Below are 22615 nucleotides of genomic sequence, written 5' to 3'. Positions count from 1 at the left end.
GATGTATCCACATCATATTTTTCTATTGGAGTAATGTTTTATTATCCAATGTTACGAGTTAATGTTGCATGGTTTTTATCAATCTCACATTGAAGATTTGTCTTCTGGGTGGTTGTGCTGTGTAGTCTGGTCGATGTTAACCAACGTTTCAGAGGTACTGCCTCCGTCATCAGGGCCGGATGACCTCTGAAACTGTTAGCATCGACCGGAGTACACAGCGCAACAACCCAGAAGACAGAAATCTTCATACTCAATGCTGTGAAAACCTCAAATCTTACAATCTCACATTGTTTTTCTTTCAGAACTTTGTTATAAAATGCATAAGGTGGGTATTCTGCCTTGTCTCTGAAGGGAGGATGCATAAAGTGTAACTTCCCGAGATTTTTTGGATGTAAAAGATGGAAGAAGAATTAAGAGCATTCTACTTTAAATGTTGTCAAGGTGATTAAAATTAGGATTTTGGTTTGCAGATGTTAAACATGCAAAGGTGATGAAAATTCGTTTATAAATTACTAATATATTTGAGGTTGATTCGACTGGTTCTGATAAGCACTGCTGCTGAAGGAAGGCTTATAACTTGTGAAGTATTTTTTGAGTTTGCTGTTGTATGGTTTTAATTCTCAAGTATTTTCTTGGTTTGGAAGTAGCTATGATAGACCTTGATTTGGGTGGAGAAAACCTTGAAGTTGAAGAACCTAAGATTGTTCTGGTGTCTGCGATTGGTTGTACTGACCTTGTTAAGAATACACTTGTGAGGTCTGGCGGTAATGAATATGAAGAAGACTTCTGGGATGGTGTGCTGTGTATCCTGGAAATTGACCAACATTTCAGAAGTGCTTGCTTCTTCATACTGATGGTGGCAGTAAGCATTTCTGAATTTCTATGAGACTGCATGGGACAACACCTCAGAAGACTCGCCATTATGGTAATGATTAACACTGATTTAAACTTTGTGGTAAAATGATTGACTGCCCATGCCCGTGTAGTTAGTACCAGAGTTTCAATCTCCTTTTCCTACATGAAAAAGTTTGACGTGTTATTACATATGATATGGTTTAAAACCCAAAAAATAATGTTCTTGTTTGGTAATTCTAGAGGGAGCAAACCCCTACACCACGAAAAAATAAGTATGAATTTTACGAAAATGTAACAGGAAAGTACTACAGTTATCTGATTGTGGACCCATATTCGTTTTAATAGGATGGGGCCATCATAAGTTGTCTTGTTTGGATATGTAAATATTTGGAATATATGAAATGACGACGAAAAACCCGGGTCAAAAAGTTGAAAAACCCCTCCACTATATCAAATATCTGATTCTCGACTGGTTTCATGTTTTATTTCATTACCGTTGGTGGACCTGCAGTAGTAAAAGAGTTTATGGTTTTAATGCCGTAATGTTACTAATCATTTAAATATACCATAATAATCATGTGTTGCGCTATTTTCCAAGATAGGGTGAACGTCAAAATGGGAAATTATTGTCCATGAAGCAACATTTTAGTAGAATTCCTCACCTCATTTAATTTTGTTTTCCCTATTTTTCAGTCTGCAACATTATGATTGTGTACTTTATTGATTGCAGACAACTGCTATAGACCCGAATGATTAATGCATTTATAGTGTAAAGTAGTACTTATACCATGCAGGTTTTCAAGACATCAGTATTATTAACTTTCGTGTTGCTGTGTTGTTTTGTGTGCATTTTTGGCGATGGTAAGTGAGAGTCATTATTTACGTTCTGGAAACACCATGTTTTCCTTTCTCTACATACGCTATATTTAGTTTAAAATCCTATGATTTCCCCTTTGGCGGTGGTGGTGGTGGTGGTGGTGGGGGGTTACCCACGAAAAACTTCAGCTCAGATATTCGATCTCTGACCCTTGTTTTGAACCCAGGACCTACTGAAGTGGAGAGTGAATTATTGAGCATACCTAATAAAAATATTGCATTTCTGTAAATATGTACGTCTGTCCATATTTATACCACAAAGTGATTGTCAACTAACCAAAACTTGCCTGTTATACGGATAGATGCTAAAACTTGCACAGGTTTCCATTCTACTCTTGGACACCTGAAGGCACAGGCAAGTCCTCAGATTCAGGCACAAGCTGCGACTGGAGTCATCAAGCGCCTTATACCAGATAAAGCTGAACTGTTCCAAGTGACAGTAGATCCCAGGTTGGGACCTGTTGGGAAGGACACTTTTAAGGTAGCATAATGTGAGACCAAACCAAACAAGTTGATTAATTATTGTTTTATATAGAAGTCACAAGAATCAGTGATCAGAACATTTTTAACATCTGTTGTATTATAAAAGGGTATTTAAACCCTTGTACTGTGGGGCATCTGGCTGACTAACTGGAGTTCATGGTATGTCAGGAAATCCACAGCCAGCTCAATTACGTGTAAGCCATGATATGCGGAGGGTAAATTTAAAGTCTTTAATGACTATAGGACATGGCATCGCAGTCTGGATTACTGAGAGTTTTGATATGGGTTGCAGGTTTTGAAAGAAAATGGTCAAGACAGGGTGAACCTTGTGGGAACAAGTGGCGTTGCTGCAGTCTGGGGTTTCCATCACTATCTGAAGTACTACTGCTTCTGTCACGTTTCGTGGGATTCTGACCAGCTGTCTCTTCCTGAGAAATTACCACCTGTGAACATTACCGTCACATCAGCTGATAGGTGATTAGTACTGCCTATTTGAGGCTGTGTTCAATTTCTTCCAAGTAAATAGTACTTTATTATGTTACGTGTTTGCCAAAAATGGTGTCACTCAAATAAAGAGTGGGCTGTGTTTCTTTGATTTTTAACGATACCTCTGTTCCTTACAAACTTAACTACTGGTTGGTATTTAATTAGCATATTAATTAATCGTTAGATTTACATAGGTTTGTTCACTTATTGAACGTTTTAATTAAGTGGCTGGCACGTGTGCTTCGTAACTGGAAGGTTCTAGGTTATATCTTGCCGCTGTGCTGATTGAGGTTTTCCCTCAGTCCCTCCGGGCAAATGGCAGTGTAGTATCTTGACCATCCTTCCATATTCTTTGCAGTTTATATTTATTAATTGTATTGTTCAACTCTGTAAGTCTAAGTTACTGACAGCTTTGTTAAACAAACAATGAATATATGCATTTATGAATTAATATTCAGTTATGGCAGAGTTTCTGTATGCAAATGAGTAGAAAGTGTTTTTTAGTTAATTGTTTTAAATAGTTTGCACACTCAACGTATAATGATTCATAGTTCTGCTGACATGTAAGAGTTTCCTGATTGTGTTATTTTGGGTTCTGGGGTTCTGGCATGTCTACCAACCAGTCCACAGAACACCAGAACCCAAAAGTACATCAACATCCTCATCACAGTGAAAAACCTAAAATTTTACAAGTAAGAGTTTGGTGCTGACCAGGTTCCGATATTATCAGAATGTGTGCACCACGAGCTACAGCTTTGTGTGGTGGGGCTGGCCGCGTTGGGAGAGGGAGATTGACTGGATGGCCCTCAATGGAATAAATCTGGCCTTGGCATTCACTGGGCAGGAGGCAATCTGGCAGCGTGTGTACCTGAAGCTGAACCTCACACAGACAGACATCAGCAGGCACTTGAGTGGCCCTGCATTCCTCGCATGGTGAGGATAATCTAATGAGTTTCATTTTTAGTCTGGGTGTTACACTGTTGGTATTATGTTGTCTTAAATCTGTTTTGCATTTGTTTGTCAGCAAAACTGTTATTTATATAACTTATTCCGTAGTATTTAATGGAAATTGATAGCTGATTTGTTGGACAAGAAGTTGCTTTCATGGGAGATGCCTCGGGGCTTTGGCTTTGAAGATGCAGGCAGTATGTTCCTCTGAAACCTTTGTACCCACCTACATATCCGCAAGGCATCACATCCCAGAGGACTACCATTCAGATCAATGGGAACTATATAAATAAACCATTCACTGGTTATGTCTTCTGCAGGTTGCGGATGGGTAATATGCGAGGTTTTGGTGGTCCGCTCCCCAACTCATGGCACAGTCAGTCATTGGCTCTGCAGCACAGGATTCTGGCGCGCATGAGAGAGTTGGGAATCGTACCTGTTCTTCCCGCATTTGCTGGTCATGTGCCGCAAGCATTTAAACGGTAACTCACAATCATATCTTATATTTTAATTAGTTTGCTAGTTAGTTTCTTCTAAATTTCATTACAGTACTAACTAATTTATTTCTATTTCCTTATATTATCTTCTTCTGTTGAATGGTTCGGAGATGTTACAAAGAGCTTTTGCCTTTTCTATTCTTTTTCTTGGATATTTACCCTATTCATGCTGTTTATTTTCAGCATGTTCTGAATACCCTTCGTCTCAAATTTGTGTGGGTCTCTTCCTCCTCTAGGTTTCATTTCCTGTTCTCCTGTATGGTATACTTCCATGTTCTGTCCATGTGCCAGGCGGAGCAAAAGTGATATTAAAAAAACGAATTAAAAATAGGTATTTTTATATTTGTGTTAAATGTGTGTGAGAGGCAACAACACCACTAGTTGATTGGCTGATGGAAACTACCTTCTTTTGTCTCATAAACTGTGGCATTGTCCAACATTGATGAAGGTAAAACCTGTTATTAAATTAATATCTGTTCTTAACATTAAAGATGGAAAATATTTGTCCATTTATTGAGGCAACCTGTCTGGATAAATGTTTTGTGCACACACACTTAGATATGTTCTGGACAGTTTACAAGAGTTTTGTCAAATCTGTAGGGCCATTCAGTTTTGCAATATCTTTAGTCAGTTCATGTATTTGTGCCACCCAGTACATGCCGAACAACATGAATAGCCTTTTTCATTGTTTCTTTTAGCTGCTTAACATAAACTGTATTTCTTACTGTTTTCTTACTTATTCATTCTCTGCTGTCTTCTTTCTTTGTTTGCGGGTATGTGATTTTTACTGTTATTTGAAAACAATCCAGGAAAATTCTGAGTGGAAGTTTAGTGTTTTATTATTATACAGTGGTTTTATTCAATGTTATAGTGTGTACCCGAACACTTCGTTGACCCTCATGGCAGACTGGAACCATTTCTCTGATGAATACTGCTGGTATGTATTTATTAATTTGTTTGTTTGCATAGTTTTTAGTTTGCTGGGGTCCAGTGAGTGATTCAGTTTAATATTCTGAGGAGTAAGTCAGGTTTCTTGAATATTATATTCTGTACATGTGAGATTACAATATGGATCATCAAATATGTTTTATACTCCTCTGTACCCAGTTTCAAGATTCCCTCTTGGTTTTTAGGACAGAATAATATTGAAATATGATTTAAAGAATGGTTAAAACTGTACACTCGTATATTTTAAATGTTTAAGTTGTTAAGTAGGTCAGGGAAGATACGTTCTTAAGCAGGGTTTAATTGATAGACCATCGTGTTGCTGGTGAAGATCTGTCTGTTCTTACGTCTGTATGTTTTGTGTTTCAGTCCCTACCTTCTTGAGCCCACTGACCCTATGTTTAAGACAGTTGGCAACATGTTTATATCAGAAGTGAGTGCAGAATTAATACTTTATTCTTTTTTCTTCGGACGAACGAGTTGAAAGCCTCCAGTCTTATGCAGTGTGATATACTTTTGTATTCCATAAATGCATATGATATAGGAGCAATAATCATGGTATGGATTAGAGCGCTGTGTTTGTTTTCATGGATTAGGGAGTCACTCCCCCACCTTCTCTAGTAAATAAATGTCGGTATCGCCAGGTTAATAGGGTGGCCACGTTGTACTTATATTGGATCTTATGATAGTTTTACAGTTCACACTTTTGCAAATTTGTTTTATTTTCCCACCGTGAACAAATTTGTTCAACATGTTAATGTGTTATCCTCCATACAAATCACTCAGTCATGATTTGACAGCAGCGGGGAGAAAGTGTGACTTAGCATAAGGAAGGGATTGTTCTCAGGAGCAGGTACACTCATAGTTCACATTTTGTCATGGGTTTTAGATCTGTTGGCTGCTGCACGGTACTGTCTTCATCGTGTGTATTACTGTCAAGTGTCCGTGAATCATTCAGTAACACAGAGTTTGTTGTCTGATTGTTTACCTGTTCTGATTACAGCTGGTTGCAGAGTTTGGTACAAATCATGTTTACAGCTGTGACACTTTCAATGAAATGACACCGCACACTTCGAATGTGACGTACCTCTCTGCGGTTAGCAGTGCTGTCTTCTCAGCTATGACTGATGTGGACCCCAGTGCAGTGTGGTAAGTAAATCTTTACAAGGAAGGATGCATCTAGTATCTAGTTGTCTGTCAGTGAAGTTTCGTGGCGTTGTTTCATTTTCAGGAAATCCCCAGTTCAAAATACAGTTCACGGACCATCTGACCTCATTTTTATACTTTTCTTCAGTCTCTCCAAGCAAATGTTGTGTCGTTACTTCACCAATTCTTTGCATGGATATTTAAATCTGAGGCCCCAAATTGCTGGTAGTGCATCCATTTTATTAGTCGACACAATTTAAAATTGACAAATTTTAATTTATTCAGAAAAATTCAATAGGTCTAGTTGATACAAATGCCAAACAGTTGTCTGGACTGCCATCTTGATTGCTATGTAAATAGTATATGTATAAATAAATTAAAGCCTATTTACATGACTGACGCGTAAAGGGGTATTCTTGTGTGCATGCACTGGATGTTTCTGTGCTACATTAGATGGCAGCAGTGTAACATTCACTGTGCAGCATTCGACGCTGAAAGGTTAAAATAGGCTGTGACTACTTCCTTCTTCATCTTTTGAAATTATCACAGTCATTCTTGCATGCAGTTTTGCATAGTGTGTGCTGTTAGAATCTAGCGATAAGTCTGATACAGAAGGCCCCTAAACCCTAGAGTAGCAGATCCCCAAGCTGCTGGATATGGTGTTGTGTATGTAAAAGTGTTCTGGCAATAAACATGTTTAGTTTGATTGTACGAGACACGGACATTTTTGTGGAAGTTGATAAGTGGTTCACGACTGTTTGTTGAAGGCTGAAGCAGAACTGGGTGTTCGTTCATGACGTGATCTTTTGGACAACAGACAAGGTTAAGGCATTCATCTCAGCCGTCCCGATTGTGAGTACATCATCTGATCATTTGTTATGGGACTAATCAGATTAAGGACCAGACAGATATTTTTATCTTGTTACATGCGAATGTAATCGCATGGATGGGACAAGAAGTGTGCTCCGGGTAGCCTGAGGGGAAGAGACCGCTGGGGAGACCTAGATGTAGATGGGAGGATAATCTCAGGCGGGATCTATGGGAGATAGGAGTCGAAGGAAACTGGATTTTGTTGGCCCAGGACAGGGTCCGGTGGAAGGCTTTGGTTAATTCAGTGATGAATCTTCGAGTTCGGTAAGCTATCTGTTTGGTTGGGTCCACTATTTGGGAAGCCTGAGGGGAAGAGACCTCTGGAGAGACCTAGACGTAGATGGGAGGATAATCTCAGGCAGGATCTATGGGAGGTAGGAGTCGAGGGAGACTGGATTTTGCTGGCCCAGGACAGGGTCCGGTGGAAGGCTTTGGTTAATTCGGTGATGAACCTTTGTGTTCGGTAAGCCAGCTAGTTGGTTTAGTTAGTTAGTTAGTTACATGCGAATGTAATTGGGATGAAAGTCATTTTATGATGAATTTTTCTTATTCAAGATTATGTGGGTTGCTTCAGGAAGAATGCTTACTTTACTTTCTGATTACACATTGTGGTGAAGGTTAGGAGTGAATGGTGCTGTTCCCCATACATGTGGTACCAAATTTTGCAGTTCAGTAATATCTGGGATGATCTGGGTTCAAAACTTGATATGAAGACAGGCTATCATGGCTGAGGTTTCATTGTAGTTTTTCCTTAGTTGCTTTCAGGAAAATTTTTGTGAATGACTTAAAATAGGCCATGGTCATTTTGTCTTTTCCAATACTTCAGTCCCAGATCATCCTACTATCAGCACTACTTAACCAGTACAGAAAATAAAACGTTGTTACACAAATGAATAATTATCTCAGTACAATCTGTGCTTGCAGGGCCGGATGATCATCCTCGATCTGCAATCAGAATTGTACCCACAGTACAAGAGACTACACTCATACTATGGACAGCCTTTTATCTGGTGCATGCTGCATAATTTTGGTGGTACCCTTGGTCTGTACGGATCAGTAGAAAATATTAACATGGTAAATATTGTTGCTTCTGAAATGGTTGTTTGTGGTTTTGTCGCCAAAAGTACGGTGATTAAAGGGATTTATGAAGCAGACGAAATTTGGCAGAGTATGGGAACAGGGAATGGAAGAATAGGTTTAAGTCCCAGGAAGAAGAAGTAGATATTGTCCGCACAGAGCTAAAATTATCTACAAGTGTACAGTAAGGGCTTGCGGGGTATCTGATAAATATTTATGTTCTGATATCTGTCCAGAATTTAGATAGAATTTTGTGTTGAATACTGTTACAAAAAAAAAAAAAACTTGGTGACAAAATATCAGCGTTAATGTTCCTTTTACTTTTGCATTTATAAGATTCTTTGTATTGTTTTCTTCTTTTATTTTTAATTTACTTTTCAAGGCATCTTTATTTGTTTAATGTATTATTCTCTTCGCATTTGTTTGTCCTGTACTTTTTAAAAGTCTCATCTCTGTTGCCTGCTGATGTCTGCCTTTGGGTTTTTGGAACATCTGTTGGACCACATTTAAGTGAGAATAACGTGGGCTTTAAACATTGTTATTGTTTTTTCTGATGTTCCTGTTGTTGTTATTTTGCTCTTGGACAAAATTATGACAGGGGTTTGACTTCCGTTAATATTCTTTCTCCCAGGGTGTGTTTGATGGCCGAAGTTTGGAGAATGGCACAATGATAGGCACTGGTCTGACACCTGAAGGCATCAATCAGAACTATGTGGTGTATGACCTGATGAATGAGATGGCATGGAGGGCAGAGCCTGCGAACCTCACAGAATGGTAAGCCTCTGCTCATAGAACTCCTCTGGACAATATAGTTTGTGTTTGTATCTATTCAGTAAAATGGCCTGAAGGTTCTAATACCCAACATTTAATTCTGCTATTGTACATGATCTTTGCCCAGTTCAATCCATCTCTAAACCTGTATGTCTGTTTTCCTGTCTTCTTATTGTCATTTTCTAATCTACTTTCTGGTCTTACAAGTTGCCATTTTCTCACCAAAGTAATCCACAGGATTTCACACTTATGTCTCCCAAACGCTGGTGTTACCTTTAGTTCATGGTCACTGCCCTCTGTGTTTAAGGATTTGTTTTTTTCTTGGAATACAAATGAACTTTTTGTGATTGTTTATTTCAGAATAATTGTGTCTGTTTCAGGTTCTCAGCCTACGTCAGGAGACGATACGGTACAGCAGATGATCATGTAAACAAGGCATGGCAGCTGTTGAAGGTAGCTTTCTGCTTTGTATATTAAATAGTATAACCAGCAAGAAAGTCTGGGAAGACCTTGTGATGCATACTTTCCTGTAAAGTCATTTGTTTGTATACAGAAATTAGCAGAAATTATAAGTTAATGGTCAAACGATTTAGTGGTTTAGATATGTTCATATTTTAAACTATATTTCGAATACCAGAATGCTGTCGGTTGTGACTTTGAAGTTTTTCATTCTTGTCAGGTCTGCAACTGTTTAACACTAAAAGAAATGTTGCATACAAAGAAAAGACTGACTGTGGGCTGGATCATTTCCATTAGATGTCAGGATTTTTCTGTTCACAATGCCTGTCCTATCTTTGGGACCCACCAAGTCTCCTGCTTAATGTGTACTGGGTGGTTTTTCCTGGGAAGTGCAAAGCGACCATTCACACTCATACATTGTGAAAGTTAAAAATGCATGGAGTTGTACCTCCATATTATCTTTATGATTTCATGACATCATGCTTGGACACAGATATAGATGTAGTTTTTAATTTAATAGTGATTATGTGAAAGTAAACTTATTAAGTAATGTTTTCTGATTTTTAATTGAAGTACAATTTTTTCCAAATGTATATAGTACAGTCATATTCAGATACAAATGATATTATGTCTGCAGTCTGGCGTGTACAATTTCACTGGATTGAGAAAAGTACGAGGGAAGTACGTGATCTGTCGTCGGCCGAGCCTTGAGCTTCGTCAGTGGGTAATACTGGTGTTTCTTTCTATATGAGAACTGCTAACATATAGATGCTTGTATTCCTGCGTTAATCTTGTAGGATGTAAATCTAATAGAAGATGTGTTCCCCATCAGGTGTGGTACAACACTACAGAACTGGCCGTTGCTTGGGATGAGCTGCTGAGTGCTTCATCTCAGTTTCACAGTGCTGCCAACTATAGACATGACCTGGTTGATGTAACGAGACAGGCCTTGCAGGTGTTAGGCGGAGACCTCCACAACATCATCGTATCTGCTTTCAGGAAGGGCAACTTGACAAACTTCCGGTATGCTCAGATTATACAAGCATGAGGAAGGAAATGTCCGCCCATGGTATTGGGTCTGTCTTTTCAAAATAAAAGACTTAAACACTGCATGAAGTTCTGAAAATAGCTTGCAACAACTATTATCCTATTTATTGTGGGGCTTGTAATACTGGATACTGGGAACGACCAGTTCTTCAAGTGCCTGAGCACTGCAAGTCTCAACTTTTGTTGGCTTTGATCTATTAGACAGATGGTAGGACTCCTTGGACGATTGATCGGCCCGTCGCAAGGCCTCTACCTGTACACAGGACAGCACGACACAGAAAAACGCGGACAAACATCCATGGCTTGAGTGGGATTCGAACTCATGGTCCCAGTTATCAAGCGGCACAAAGCCCACACCTCAGTCCGCTCAGTAATATACAAATTTATTGTGATACAGTTTAATACCCCTTCTCTGAGGATAATTTCCTTTATTATAAATTTTTATTATATTGAATTTGCTGGGTTGCCATATTTTTTGCTGTTAACAAAAAAAGTGTTCATTTCAAAGATAAGTACTGAAGTAATATCGATGCCATGTTTTATAAATCACATCCCTTTTCTAGTTAATTTAGTCCCAAATAGTTTTGAGGTTGTGTCTTGTTACAGGCAGAATACTCAGCTGTTTCAAAACCTGTTGAATGATCTGGATGTGTTGCTAGGTTCAAACAAAGATTTTCTCTTGGGACATTGGCTGGAAGCCGCTAAAGCTCTTGGCACCACCGCATCGGTAAGTCCATTATTATGTCGCAATGTGTGTATTGTCTGGTGACTTGTTTTTGCAGTCAATTTTGTTTATTGCTCAGTGTACTTTATTAGTGCTTTGAGGTAACAGATTCTTAGCATCCCTTTGCATTCAGAAGTTGCTGGTTCACATCTTGACCCAGGGAGTTTTGTTTCCCACAGTTTCTAAGGAAAATGCTCCAAGGTACATTAAAATATGTTGTAACCACATACGCAGTTCAACATTGACACCTAGCAGTTGACATTTCATTACATACATAACATAAAGTACAGATTTCATTGAGATCTAACGCTTATATTTGAAACACTTTTCAATTTATTGAATCTTTAAATAAATGTAAGGCAGAATATTTTATTGTGTGCAGTTTTGTATCTGTTGTGTGATATTAAAACATCAGATTTATATAAGTAACAAATGAACATCAGCAACAAATGCATATGAAAACTAGTAATGTAAGTGTATATTTGAAAAATCATAAACAAATGTTGCGGAATGATAAATTTTGTATTGTATCATGATCTTTTTTAGGAGAAGCAATTGTATGAGTACAACGCTCGTAACCAGATCACATTATGGGGACCTCATGGTGAGATTGTTGACTACGCCAATAAACAGTGGGCAGGTACATCATTATTATGGATAATGCCTTCAGTTATGGTTTTGTAAATATTTTAACCTCTTCCAGCCAGAATCCACTGTACCTAGTGGTAGAATGACATTTGAGGTCCTTACAGCGATGATGTTATTGTTGGTCTCCTCAGTTGTAATGCTGTGAGGGCTTAGAGTAGGTGCCAATGTTTTAGGGATCATACTGCCTCCATCTTTGATGCTGTAAGATGTTGGTCAACAGAGAGGATCTTACTTGATCAGGGCTAGTTTTAAACCTGAGACCTTTCTAAAAAACATTTAGCTTCTTACTGTTGTCAGTCATGAGTATTTTTATCCTTGTGTTATCATTATATTTTGTTAATTGATTATTGAAAATCTTATGGGAATTATTGTAGGTAAATTAAGCTGTTGCTTGCTGTGGTTGGTATCTTGGTTAGTGTTAGGCATCTGTGAACATTTTGGACCACTTCATATGTTTGCTCCTTCCATTGTCCATTTACCGGTAACTACAGTGCCTAAAGGAATTTTGCTGATGTTTTACTTACCTGTAATATCTAATGTTCTTTTCATGATGTTGAATTTGCTGTTCAGGTGTGGTGTCCCATTACTTCCTCCCTCGTTGGAGTCTCTTTCTGAGTGCTCTCAACAATTCTCTAGCTACTGGTATTCCATTCAATCAATCTCATACTGCTGAGCAGATTTTCAAAGAAGTGGAGGAACCCTTCACTCTTGATACTACAGTATTCCCAACAAGCCCACAAGGTAACGAGACATCACAAACTCTTTATTTCTCTGTTTCTCTGCTCCCTACATTCTTTCATTATCTCTCTGTACACCGTCATGGTTGGCTTAAATTCACATGTGAAAAGGAAGGTAAGGTAATGGTTTTTGTGAAATTGTTGATTGATAGCATTGGCTTTAAACTGAAAAGCACGTATTGGTGTGGTTGTAGTGTTTATATTTATTTCTCAGGTGACAGCATTGCAATAGCAACAGACATTCATGCTCGATGGAGGAGTCACTTTGTTGCACGCCGACCATTGCGCAGGTTTCGTCACTACCGTGGAAGAGCGACACTTGGTATTTTTCCACCCCGATCTCGTGTTTTTAGCCTTAATACAGAAGTGGCATAATGTCCACATTACACTGAAGGAAGTATGTGTACAAAAGGCAAGTTGCCAAATAATGTTCTTGTGTTGCCATATATGATAATATGAGTATTTATGTTAAGGGTCTTGAGTTTGCCAGATTCTCCTGGTATACTTTATATGCTGTCTGTTTACAAGTACAACAAATCACTGTCTGTAACCATTTTCTGTTGAAGAAATTATCCGTTGATGAGAAATTCACACAGAATATACATCTCTGCTCATAGTGAATCAGACAGGCATCCAGCATTGTGGAGGAATAAATGATGGGAAATGTATTCAGATATTCCAGCCATAGCTACCTTAAGACTGTTTCAGCAGTCCACTGTTGATGCTTGAACCAATGTAATTGATACCATCAGAAAGAACCGTGTGAAAATGAGGTTGGGGCATTCGCACGTAAAAGGAATGCCAAAAATATTGTATTGTATAATATAAATACAGAAAATAACTAAAGTACTTTGTGGTGCAAGGATTTTCTTTTGAAGTGTATAGTTTTTTTTTAGTTAATGAAAAAGTAAAAGCTTTATTTCCATGTTCAGCAAAGCCCACCGCTGAGCTGTAGCCAGCTGTTGAATCCAGTCCACTTCCTTACACCCAGAGTCCATGTGATCCTTAACACAACTGCTCCTGAGTTTGGTCGTGTACTAGAGCTTCATCCGACCTATCATATCAGATCTTGGACAGAAACCATCATGCCAAGAGAAGACTATAAATTTGTTTCAGGGTGCTGTTTGTTCACATACTTTTATTGTGTTAATAGATGTGCATGCTAGTTAGGTGGTGTGTAATGGATGTTTATTATGTATAAGTGAATGGATTCTTAGTAACCAGAGAATTGTAGACCATATCCACATCGTTTCCTATTCATACATTATAGCCATTTCATATTCTAAGAAAAATGGTCTTTGCATTTACAACATTGTTAAAATAACCTTAATGTGAACCTGGCACAATTTTGTCTACTTCAGCTATGTTATAGTATGGGAAAGGAAGAGTGCCAGTCAATGAAACCTGCAATTTTTCTTTGTCATGAAGAGTCACAACATTTAATTGAACTCTAGCCAAGTTCATATATTTTTTTAATTTAACAGAATAAACGAAGAACCGTAGTTTAAAACGCAATCTGCGTAGTTGGCAGCATTCTCAATGCATAATGATGCGTGGAGAATCAAGATAAAATAATCAATAGAAAATTTTAAATTTAATTAATAAGAGAGGAAATAAGATACTCGTTTTATGGTAAACAAGCAGCCTAATAACTTTCACTAGTTTTAAAATGTAAGGATATCAATAAGAATTCACGTGTTGCTGTCGTTTGCTTATATTATCTGTGGTGTCGGTACTCTTTGCGTAGTACCAAAGAACATCAGAACTTGCATCTAATCCCTCCGGTCTTGGTAGTGGGATAAGAGGCGTGACATTGGGTTTTTCAGATTTATAAAATAAATGTATCGAAAATGTGATTTAGTGTTTGCGTGAGAATGTGACAAGGTTGATAGAATTTCTGAAGTAGAGCGCGTATATAAGACAGTTCGAAATACACTAAAACAAAGTAACTGGTACGTACATTCTTCGCCATTCACCCAGTTCATAGTCTTAATTGGAATCTGAAGAAGAAGGATTTGAGATGAAGTATATAGGACTACTCTAGAATACCCGAGTTATAGTTAGGAACCAAATCTACTTCTTGTGAGTATCGTTCTCATAATGTTATTGCAGACTTCATTCATGAGACATGAATGCAGATGATGGTATGAATGGGGAGTCTAGTCCCAGTAAAGTGGGGCAGAGTAGAGAGGGCTTAAATAACAGCCCCAAGCACAGTGACTGTGGAAAACACTGTAGCTTGGCTGTTGGTGGTGCACGACCAAAAGTGAGGAATTTAGTGTGTAATATTCCCAATGGTATCAGGCCCCATCTGGCAGATGATTCAGCAAAAGTGAATAACAATGTGTTACCAATAGAGAATTTGGAATTACAATTAGATGATACTAATGCTTCAAGCTCAGGAATAAATAAGCTTCACAATGGGATAAACATGAATTGTGCAAATGGTGTGGAAAATACAAATGGCATACATAACAATGTGAATTATCATGCAGCAGTGGATAAGTGCCCATTAAAAGTGAGAAACTGCTCTAATAGGAGCAATAATTTAGATCACTTGACCAAATCTAACAGCTGTTACCATCCAGAACTGCAGCACAGTGTTACCAGAAGGTGGGATGAAACAGACGATAGTTCCAGTGATACTGGCAATGAGGGTGAAGATGGTCTTTCATCTGATGAGTGTTGTATTTACACCTACAAGGGAGACCAGCTGGCTGATCTTCCAAGTTCTTTCTTTACACTGGATGTGTTAACACGGGGTGGGGAACAGGGAGAGGGTCCTAGGAGGGAAGATGGTGATGTTGAGGTTGGGAATGGTGATGGAAATGGTGGGAGTTCATCACCAGAGATGGATTTTCTGGAGATGGATTTTGATCCAGGCCCTTCGTGTGAGCAGGACTCCGAAGAAGATTCAGACTGCTGTGAAATTAGGGATGAGGAGGTGACAGAAGTGTACCCTGGACATGCTCCTGAGCCGAAGCTTGAGATGGACTGTCAGGCAGATAGCCGTGGTCATAATGATGTCGGTGTCACTTCACACGATGACCACAGGAATATATCTGCCTCCGTGGTCAGTGCCTGTAGCTCCCCGGAAGAGCAGCCTGTGGCTCAGTCATCACCCCCGCAACAACAACCATGGGTAAATGTTGTGGCAGGGAGCTCGTCCACGATTGTCCAGCGCTCTGCTGGGTTCTGGCCGCGTCGTGACTCGTGGGGTCATCACTGTACTAGTGGTGATCTCTGTTCACCAGGCGAGGCTAGTGATCTGGAGAATGAGACATGGGGAGAGACACTGATGATGTGGAATTCTAGCAATGCTAGGGTGCTGAATGAGGGGACACTGGTGGACACCCGGAAGCACACCCTGCACTCGGCTCTGTACCACTGCATTATGGCCAAGAGACTGGTCCTTGACAAGCAGGCGTCCTTGTCCGATGGAGACGAATCCAATACGGTGAGTGCTAGACTCTCTATGCTGAAATAAGGTTTGCATTCTCCTAATTGATTTTAACATATAAAATACCTGAGTGACATAATCCTTAACAGAAACTAAATATGTTATTGGATCTATTTGGGGAACCAGACTATATTGTATGCACATTGTGGTTCCAGGAGGGGCGGCTTGATGATGGTCCAGAGCAGGCGCAGTGTTCCCTGGAGAGGACCATGATCTGGTCAGAGCAGGAAGCCTGTGTGAAGCAGGTGACCCAAATCTCCACGTCAGCTTGTGGGGCCACAGCCGTTGTTAACGTTCTGGTATAATTGTTTTGTATTTCTTAATTATCAAAGTATGAAATTTGTCACTGCCTGTTTTGTAGATGAAATGTAACCACATTATATCCAATGTGAGAAAACAGAAACCAAAGACTTGATTTGGAGTAACAGCCCCTAATACTCTTTCTACCATTTTATTGCATCTGCTGGGTGATGAACATTTAATTCTCAGCAGTGGTTATGATTTTTCCAAACTTGCCTTGGGGCTTACCCAACTCCTTTTTAGTGGCTACCAGGGAATCTTCCTTGCAGTAAAGAGCCGATGAATGAAGCATACCGGTCACCCCCATTTAGTACAAAGGTTGAGAATATGTGGAACTATACCTTCACCACCCATACATTTATGTATAATGCATATTTAAGCTTCAGTCAAGGAATTAAGGCCTTAAACTGGCACATTTCATTCTTAACCTCTGTGACTTAATCTTGTTGATTGCAGTTAGCATGCAACATCCCGTTCTGTCTGGATCGAGTAAAGGAGGGCGTGAATACTCGGTTAAGAGCTGAGTCAGCTCCTCTACCCGAGTACCTGTTCTCTAGATCTGTTGCTGGTGCGTCTCATGTGGATATTATTCGTGGCCTTGAGCGTGCCTCTGAAGGTTCTCTGTATGGCCGGTTCTTCAGCATGCACCCTGACTGTGTCATCTCTCTGACACGCTGGCTTTCATACTGGATGAAGAAAGGTACGTTCACAATAAGTGGTTGGATGAAAAGCCTCCACTTTTCTCCATCATCATGTTTTTCGTCTTCTGCCTTATTTCACATATTTCTCATACTGTTATTAATATTGATTGCTAGGTCAGCTTTCTTGACTGCACCGTCCTTTGGACGTCTTCATTTGAAATGCCTGCCTCTTCTGAGATTGTTCTGTTTATGTCCATTTCTTTACATGCCTGTGTGAGGATTTTGTTTTTCTAAATCATGTCATAAAGAGGAAAATGTTTACGTATGTCCATTTTTTATATGTATAAAAAGTACATTTTTTATTTTGTAATGAACAATATGATGCTAGAAAGTAAATTAAGAAAACTGAATCCATTCTGTGCTCAGAAAGTTGGTGTCAGATTTTTATATTCATACTTTGAAACACCTAAAAATAAATTAAAGCAGCATATTTCACACTGGTGAAAATTTACTCAGTCTTCAATTTTAAATAATGTTGCATGAGCCCGCAATTGTGTGGATACATCTAGTATTTTTAAAATGCACAAAAGTGATTGGTTTGAAGACGCTGAAGATTATTGTAGGTGCAGTTCCCATTGCAACACTGAATCTTCAGAATGGCATTGCACCAGGAAACCCAGTGCCTGATGCTTGGCATCACCAGATGGTCTTTGGTGTTGGTCCTCGAGGGGTCTATCTTACAAACCCTGTGGAATGCGTGAGTGAAGCAGCCCTCTGGCCTCAGCTTTGCAGCCCTTCGGTACTGATGGTGCGCCGCAGTGATGTTCTCGCGAGGTGGAATTGCCACACCAATTTGCTGCCTCTAATGTCACATCCCGACCATCGTTGGAAGAAAATGAATGTGCTTGGTATGTTGGAAAATATACTAACAGTTGATGAGAGCATTAAAGGTTGGACTGTATATGATTTGAAGCTTTCTTACCTTGTGCACAGATGTGTCAGATGTTATTAAATCTTTATGAACATAATTATCTCTCAGCCAGTTGTACTGTGCTTAGCAACAAGAGTAATAACATAATGAAATCTGTACTTTGCAGGTCAGGTGGTGAACATTATACGGGAATCTACATGCACATGTGTGCAAACGCAGGGTTGGGTAGTGACACAACATGTGACTATTCCAGCAGCATACAGTTCAGGCATCACACTGGTGATAAGGCGAGAATCTCCGGGCTATGAGGAACTGAGAAATGCGCCTGAGTTGCTGCACCTACAACAGCAGCGTTAGTTGCCCCCTTGTAGCAAGCTGTCTTATAACTGCCCCTCCATCCATATCTTTGCACATCAACATCGAAGCTAAGTGGGAGATTCCAGGCCTATTTCGTCGTTTATATTTTCTCTCTTGGTTTTATAATTTTTTCCGTATTCACCCAGTTTTTGGATCAGTTAACATGCTTTTGTCAATAGGAAGTTTCCATTTATGTTCTTGTGCCTTTACTCTTTCTGAAGTTCTGTTCAGATAATATGGTCATCTGCAAAAATAATAGCAAGTCTTAATAAATCTTCCGTAAAGTATGTACTCTTCATTGTGTTTGCATAATTAATTTCGGTCACTTGGATCTCAATACGTGGTATGTACCAGAATTGTAGCTGTCAGTTGATACGTTCGACCTTTTTCTCTTCCATGTGATGGATGCCTGTAATCGAGTCAAGATTGCGGATATTATGCCCTGGAACATGAGCGCAGGGAAGAAAGCAGGGTAAGCAATATAATAACTCTGACATAAATATGTAGAATGGGGCCTGATAAGGTAAAAGAAGAGTGGCCATTTATTGATCAAGGGACCTACTGCTGACATGCTCACAGGACAAACTTAAGATGGTCCTGTATTTTTCTGGGTCTTTTACTAATACTTACTTTTTCCTACTTGTGATTTAATATACACCAAAAAACAATGAAGCAGAGTTTTATGTTTATTTTGACAGTGCTCAAGACTTGTAACCTAATTCTGTATTAAAAACTGAAATCTGTGTTGAGAATTCTTTGTCACTCTTAAGCTTTCATTTGGCACTGATCTAATAATTATTGGACAGACTGCAGTGAAATCTTGAATATGCATTTTCAGTGTGAAAACGTTTATTAAACAAATAAAATGTTGCAGTGTTGATAATGTAATTTGTCAGGTGTTGGTGTTATTTGCTAAGTGAACAAAAGGAAAATGAGCAGAAAATCTGGTAAGCTTATTATAAGTAAGGTATGCATTATGAGAGGTTTGTATTGGAAAGATATATATATATATATATATATATATATTGCTGTAGGCTGTCACGTATGCACAGTCATGTGTTAAGTGACATTATGAATTTGTATATGAGTTCACATTTACAGTAGTCTGTCATCAAGGGAGCAGATGATTTCAAACCACTACTTTACAGTAATCACATCATTTTTGCTACTTGATGACAGGGTATAATTGAAAATGCACTTTGTTTCACTTTCAAATGATATTTACGTCTTTGTAACAGAGTTAAGCCATAAATTTCCTTTTATGTGAACAGAGAAAAGGCGCAGAACTAATTGTCCAGAAAATGCTAAGCTCGTTGGCAAACCAGTACGTAGAATCTGCTGAGCCACAGCCGTAGTTTGTGTCCAGCAAGATTCAACACTTTAATTTATAAATGTAATGTCTTCGCACATGTCAGCACTGCTTATTTCTAGAAGGGACATCCAGTGGCAGATGCAGTGAAGAACAGCTTGAAAATATCTGCGCAGGATAAGATGAGCAGAAGCACTGGTGGGCCCATCTGGTTTTATTGTTGGGACTGTATTGCCGTTGTGTGTTACGCTACAAAATTCAGTCCCTTGTCTATTTTTTCATCGTGCTGAACAGTTTCACTCTGTGTACCGTCATCCTGCCTATTGAAATGCATCAAAACTGTGGGATTGTTGACCTTATCAAAGGACAGTTATTGTCCCATTTGTGTCTTCTTTTTAAGAAATGGGAAAGTTATTTTGAGCGTGACCTTTATATATATTATCTTTTGTCCTGTATTTGTTTGATTCTTAAATGTTGAGAATATAGCAATAAAGTTAACTAATTTTTATGTATTTTTTGTGGGCAGTTGAGACATTCACTTGCTTTTTATCAACAGCAGTGTTTTTTTGTTGTGACACTTTATGCAGAAACTAGGTCAGGAATTCACTGCAGCATGTTCAATAATTTTTTGTATTGTGGCCAGTGTGATGCAAATTTATGTATTCTTCAAAATCACTATAGGTTCTGTTAAACTAAATGTGACCACAGGAAACCACTTATGTTTTGAACTTAGGGTATTGGATCTGGGGTTAATGGCTCATAACTGTGTGTGTTCTGGAAACAAATACCTTAAAGTGTATTTCAAGTCATACATGTAAGTTAGGTTGGGTTGAGTTCCATACTGAAAAATAGTTAAGATGATGGCTTGGTTCTGCAGATATTTTGTACCTTGTAAATTGTTATTCTGTCTTCGTTGATATTACAATATTAATAAATACAGGGTTTCCATTACTGTAAAGCCTTATTAATTTGACTCTGTGTGTCTTGATTAGAATAAAATTATTTTTGGAGAAAATAAAGATATTTGTTCTTCTATGGTTTCTTCTACACATGTTTTGACTTGAACCAGTCTCGGTAGATGTATGAAGTGTAATGAAATTTGTAATTAGGAAATTGAAGTTCTTGAAGGTTGTTTGTAATGTATCTACATTCACCTGCATTGCTTTTACAGTAACATTTACATTTAAGGTTAGGTTAATCATACAATCTGTGTCAGCTACATTTGAGACTTAAGTAGCAAAGAAGAAATATGTAAAGTAAAATTCATGAAGATGGCTGTCTTCTAGTTTGAAGCGCCATATAATCTGGTAGAAGTCTGCCAATGCATCATAGGTCCTTGGTGCCTCTAAAACATTTATAAACTAGTATTAGACTGCATGGTGCTACAACCCAGAAGACAGCCATCTTCATATTGACCACCGTGAGAACCTCAAATCCTAAATTTGTTGAGTTTGTAAAAAAACAAGAGGATTTTTTAAATTCAGTGTAGTCATTAATCTTTTCCTCCCATGATTTTAAATTAATAAGGTTATATGGTATGAAGATGTTCCCATATGATTTTTTTATTGCTTCAGTACTTTTGAATACAACAAAATGTAAATGAATCAAATTGGATACTTAGTTTTTTAATTATCAACTAGAACCCAGGAAAAATGTATGTTCTGACTCCCATTTTCTTGTGTGTAAACCTCAGAAGAAATGCAAATTATTCATTTCTAGTTCTAATTTCATTATTTACATTTGCTTTCTTATCTTGAATATTATGTATTCAGTTTTGTATGCTTGGAACCTTTTGCATGCAGTTCAACAATTATTTAATTAGGAAGTGCAAGATACTAGAGCCATTTCATGTACATACGGTAAAATACTTTTGTGCATAAACTATTCTTCAATATTCATCATTGTTTATTTATGGTGAAATTATCTTGAGTTTTCATACTGAATTTCCAAGAACACTTCGTTGTTAATAATAGCCGTTAAGAGGAAACATTGGAAGTAATTAAGAAATGCTGTTAAAATAAAGTGCCCTCTGTGAGGTACAATTTGTAACTGATAATATACACACCAAATAATATTTCTGTAATGCAGAAGACTAAAACTGAACTATTGATGATGTGATATACCAGCACCCATATAGTTGCCATGTAGTCAGTCTGCTCAAATAACCTGCAGAGTACAGACACTGAGCAGTGTCTTCAGAATTGAGAACATTGGGCAGCAACAGAGCTTTATTTTTGTGATTGTGATCCAACCTACACAGACAGATCTAAATCCATAATTTGTGTTCAAGTACTCTTTCTTTCCTCTTGTTATAAGCAGTGTTTTATGACTGCTTTCCCATTTTGGCAGAGTTAGGAGCTGTTTCATAATTCTGCTAAAGAAAAGTACCTTGTTTTGTTGGTATTCCTTTTAGTTATTTTTTGTTGAGCATTTGTCTACATTTTTGTTTGACTTTTTACTTTGCCCATACATGTCATTTACATGTACAACATTTGTTAATACTTGTAGAGTATTAACAAATGTTGTATGTTACCTTTCACTCAAAATAGTGTGTGGTAGTCGTGTTCCTCTAATGAAATAGGGCTTACTTGATGAATTCTGCGCCTCTCTCGAGTTATGAGGTAACATATCAAAGAATAGCCAAGAGCCACATGTTTTCTTGTATGGCCATGGAATTTATCTTCTGGTTTTCTGTACATCACATTAAATTAGTAAAGTTTCAAGACTGAGACAGTTCTTTATTAGAACTATCAAATAAGACAATCATTTAGAATCCTGTTAATAATGCATAAAATAATACATATCTGCATTTTGAAGACAATAGATATTTTTAATAACGTCGTCAAATGCACCACTTCACGAAAACTACCGTTTTCGGACTCCCTCCACAATGTTATGGTTTAGTTTAGTAAATTATTAATTTATATTTAGAAATTTCCGGAGAAACCCCGTAATTGCTATCTCAGAAACGAAATCCGAATCTTAAACCACAAGAATGCTCTTCTATTTCTTATGTATTATTTACTCTTTTGAACCTATACCTTCGTA

General features: G+C 38.2%; 2 protein-coding genes across 6 annotated transcripts; both read left to right on the top strand.

Moving 5' to 3' along the window:
• The first annotated feature begins 685 nt into the window (after positions 1 to 685).
• On the top strand, positions 686 to 13418 carry Naglu (N-acetyl-alpha-glucosaminidase). 5 transcript variants are annotated; one of them, XM_022082446.2, is made up of 18 exons: positions 686 to 925; positions 2052 to 2212; positions 2507 to 2688; positions 3415 to 3633; positions 3969 to 4130; positions 5017 to 5082; positions 5460 to 5523; positions 6094 to 6239; positions 7004 to 7088; positions 8031 to 8180; positions 8815 to 8957; positions 9335 to 9407; positions 10051 to 10137; positions 10246 to 10436; positions 11067 to 11187; positions 11731 to 11824; positions 12403 to 12573; positions 12784 to 13418. In XM_022082446.2, the coding sequence occupies exons 1-18, from the start codon at positions 883 to 885 to the stop codon at positions 12942 to 12944; spliced, it is 2319 nt and encodes a 772-aa protein (XP_021938138.2). In that variant the 5' UTR covers positions 686 to 882; the 3' UTR covers positions 12945 to 13418. The 5 variants fall into 5 exon arrangements, with proteins under 5 accessions (XP_021938138.2, XP_021938139.2, XP_021938137.2 ...); XM_022082445.2 differs by lacking the exon at positions 686 to 925 and adding an exon at positions 1362 to 1716; XM_022082447.2 differs by lacking the exon at positions 2052 to 2212 and having other exon boundaries at positions 689 to 925.
• Positions 13419 to 14318: 900 nt separating this feature from the next.
• On the top strand, positions 14319 to 21670 carry LOC110838828 (uncharacterized). The gene is made up of 5 exons (XM_022082449.2): positions 14319 to 16026; positions 16185 to 16328; positions 16786 to 17029; positions 17594 to 17878; positions 18068 to 21670. The coding sequence occupies exons 1-5, from the start codon at positions 14698 to 14700 to the stop codon at positions 18256 to 18258; spliced, it is 2193 nt and encodes a 730-aa protein (XP_021938141.1). The 5' UTR covers positions 14319 to 14697; the 3' UTR covers positions 18259 to 21670.
• Positions 21671 to 22615: the final 945 nt, after the last annotated feature.

This window comes from Zootermopsis nevadensis, unplaced genomic scaffold (genome assembly GCF_977971745.1).
Source record: "Zootermopsis nevadensis isolate Lab colony 2312 unplaced genomic scaffold, Znev_1.0 Znev_ptg000004l, whole genome shotgun sequence".
NCBI classification, from domain to species: domain Eukaryota; kingdom Metazoa; phylum Arthropoda; class Insecta; order Blattodea; family Termopsidae; genus Zootermopsis; species Zootermopsis nevadensis.
The sequence above is the reverse complement of the archived record's forward strand: the minus strand, read 5'-3'. Positions and strand labels throughout refer to the sequence as shown.

What these genes read in the sequence shown, in the direction of transcription:
- Naglu (XM_022082445.2), top strand. Translation starts at nt 1,644, where the DNA reads ATGCAGGTTTTCAAGACATCAGTATTATTAACTTTCGTGTTGCTGTGT. An exon ending in TTGGGAAGGACACTTTTAAG is followed by an intron (nt 2,213 to 2,506) that starts GTAGCATAATGT and finishes TATGGGTTGCAG; the next exon opens with GTTTTGAAAGAAAATGGTCA. An exon ending in AGGCATGGCAGCTGTTGAAG is followed by an intron (nt 9,408 to 10,050) that starts GTAGCTTTCTGC and finishes TTATGTCTGCAG; the next exon opens with TCTGGCGTGTACAATTTCAC.
- LOC110838828 (XM_022082449.2), top strand. Translation starts at nt 14,698, where the DNA reads ATGAATGCAGATGATGGTATGAATGGGGAGTCTAGTCCCAGTAAAGTG. An exon ending in ATGGAGACGAATCCAATACG is followed by an intron (nt 16,027 to 16,184) that starts GTGAGTGCTAGA and finishes TTGTGGTTCCAG; the next exon opens with GAGGGGCGGCTTGATGATGG. An exon ending in GAAGAAAATGAATGTGCTTG is followed by an intron (nt 17,879 to 18,067) that starts GTATGTTGGAAA and finishes TGTACTTTGCAG; the next exon opens with GTCAGGTGGTGAACATTATA.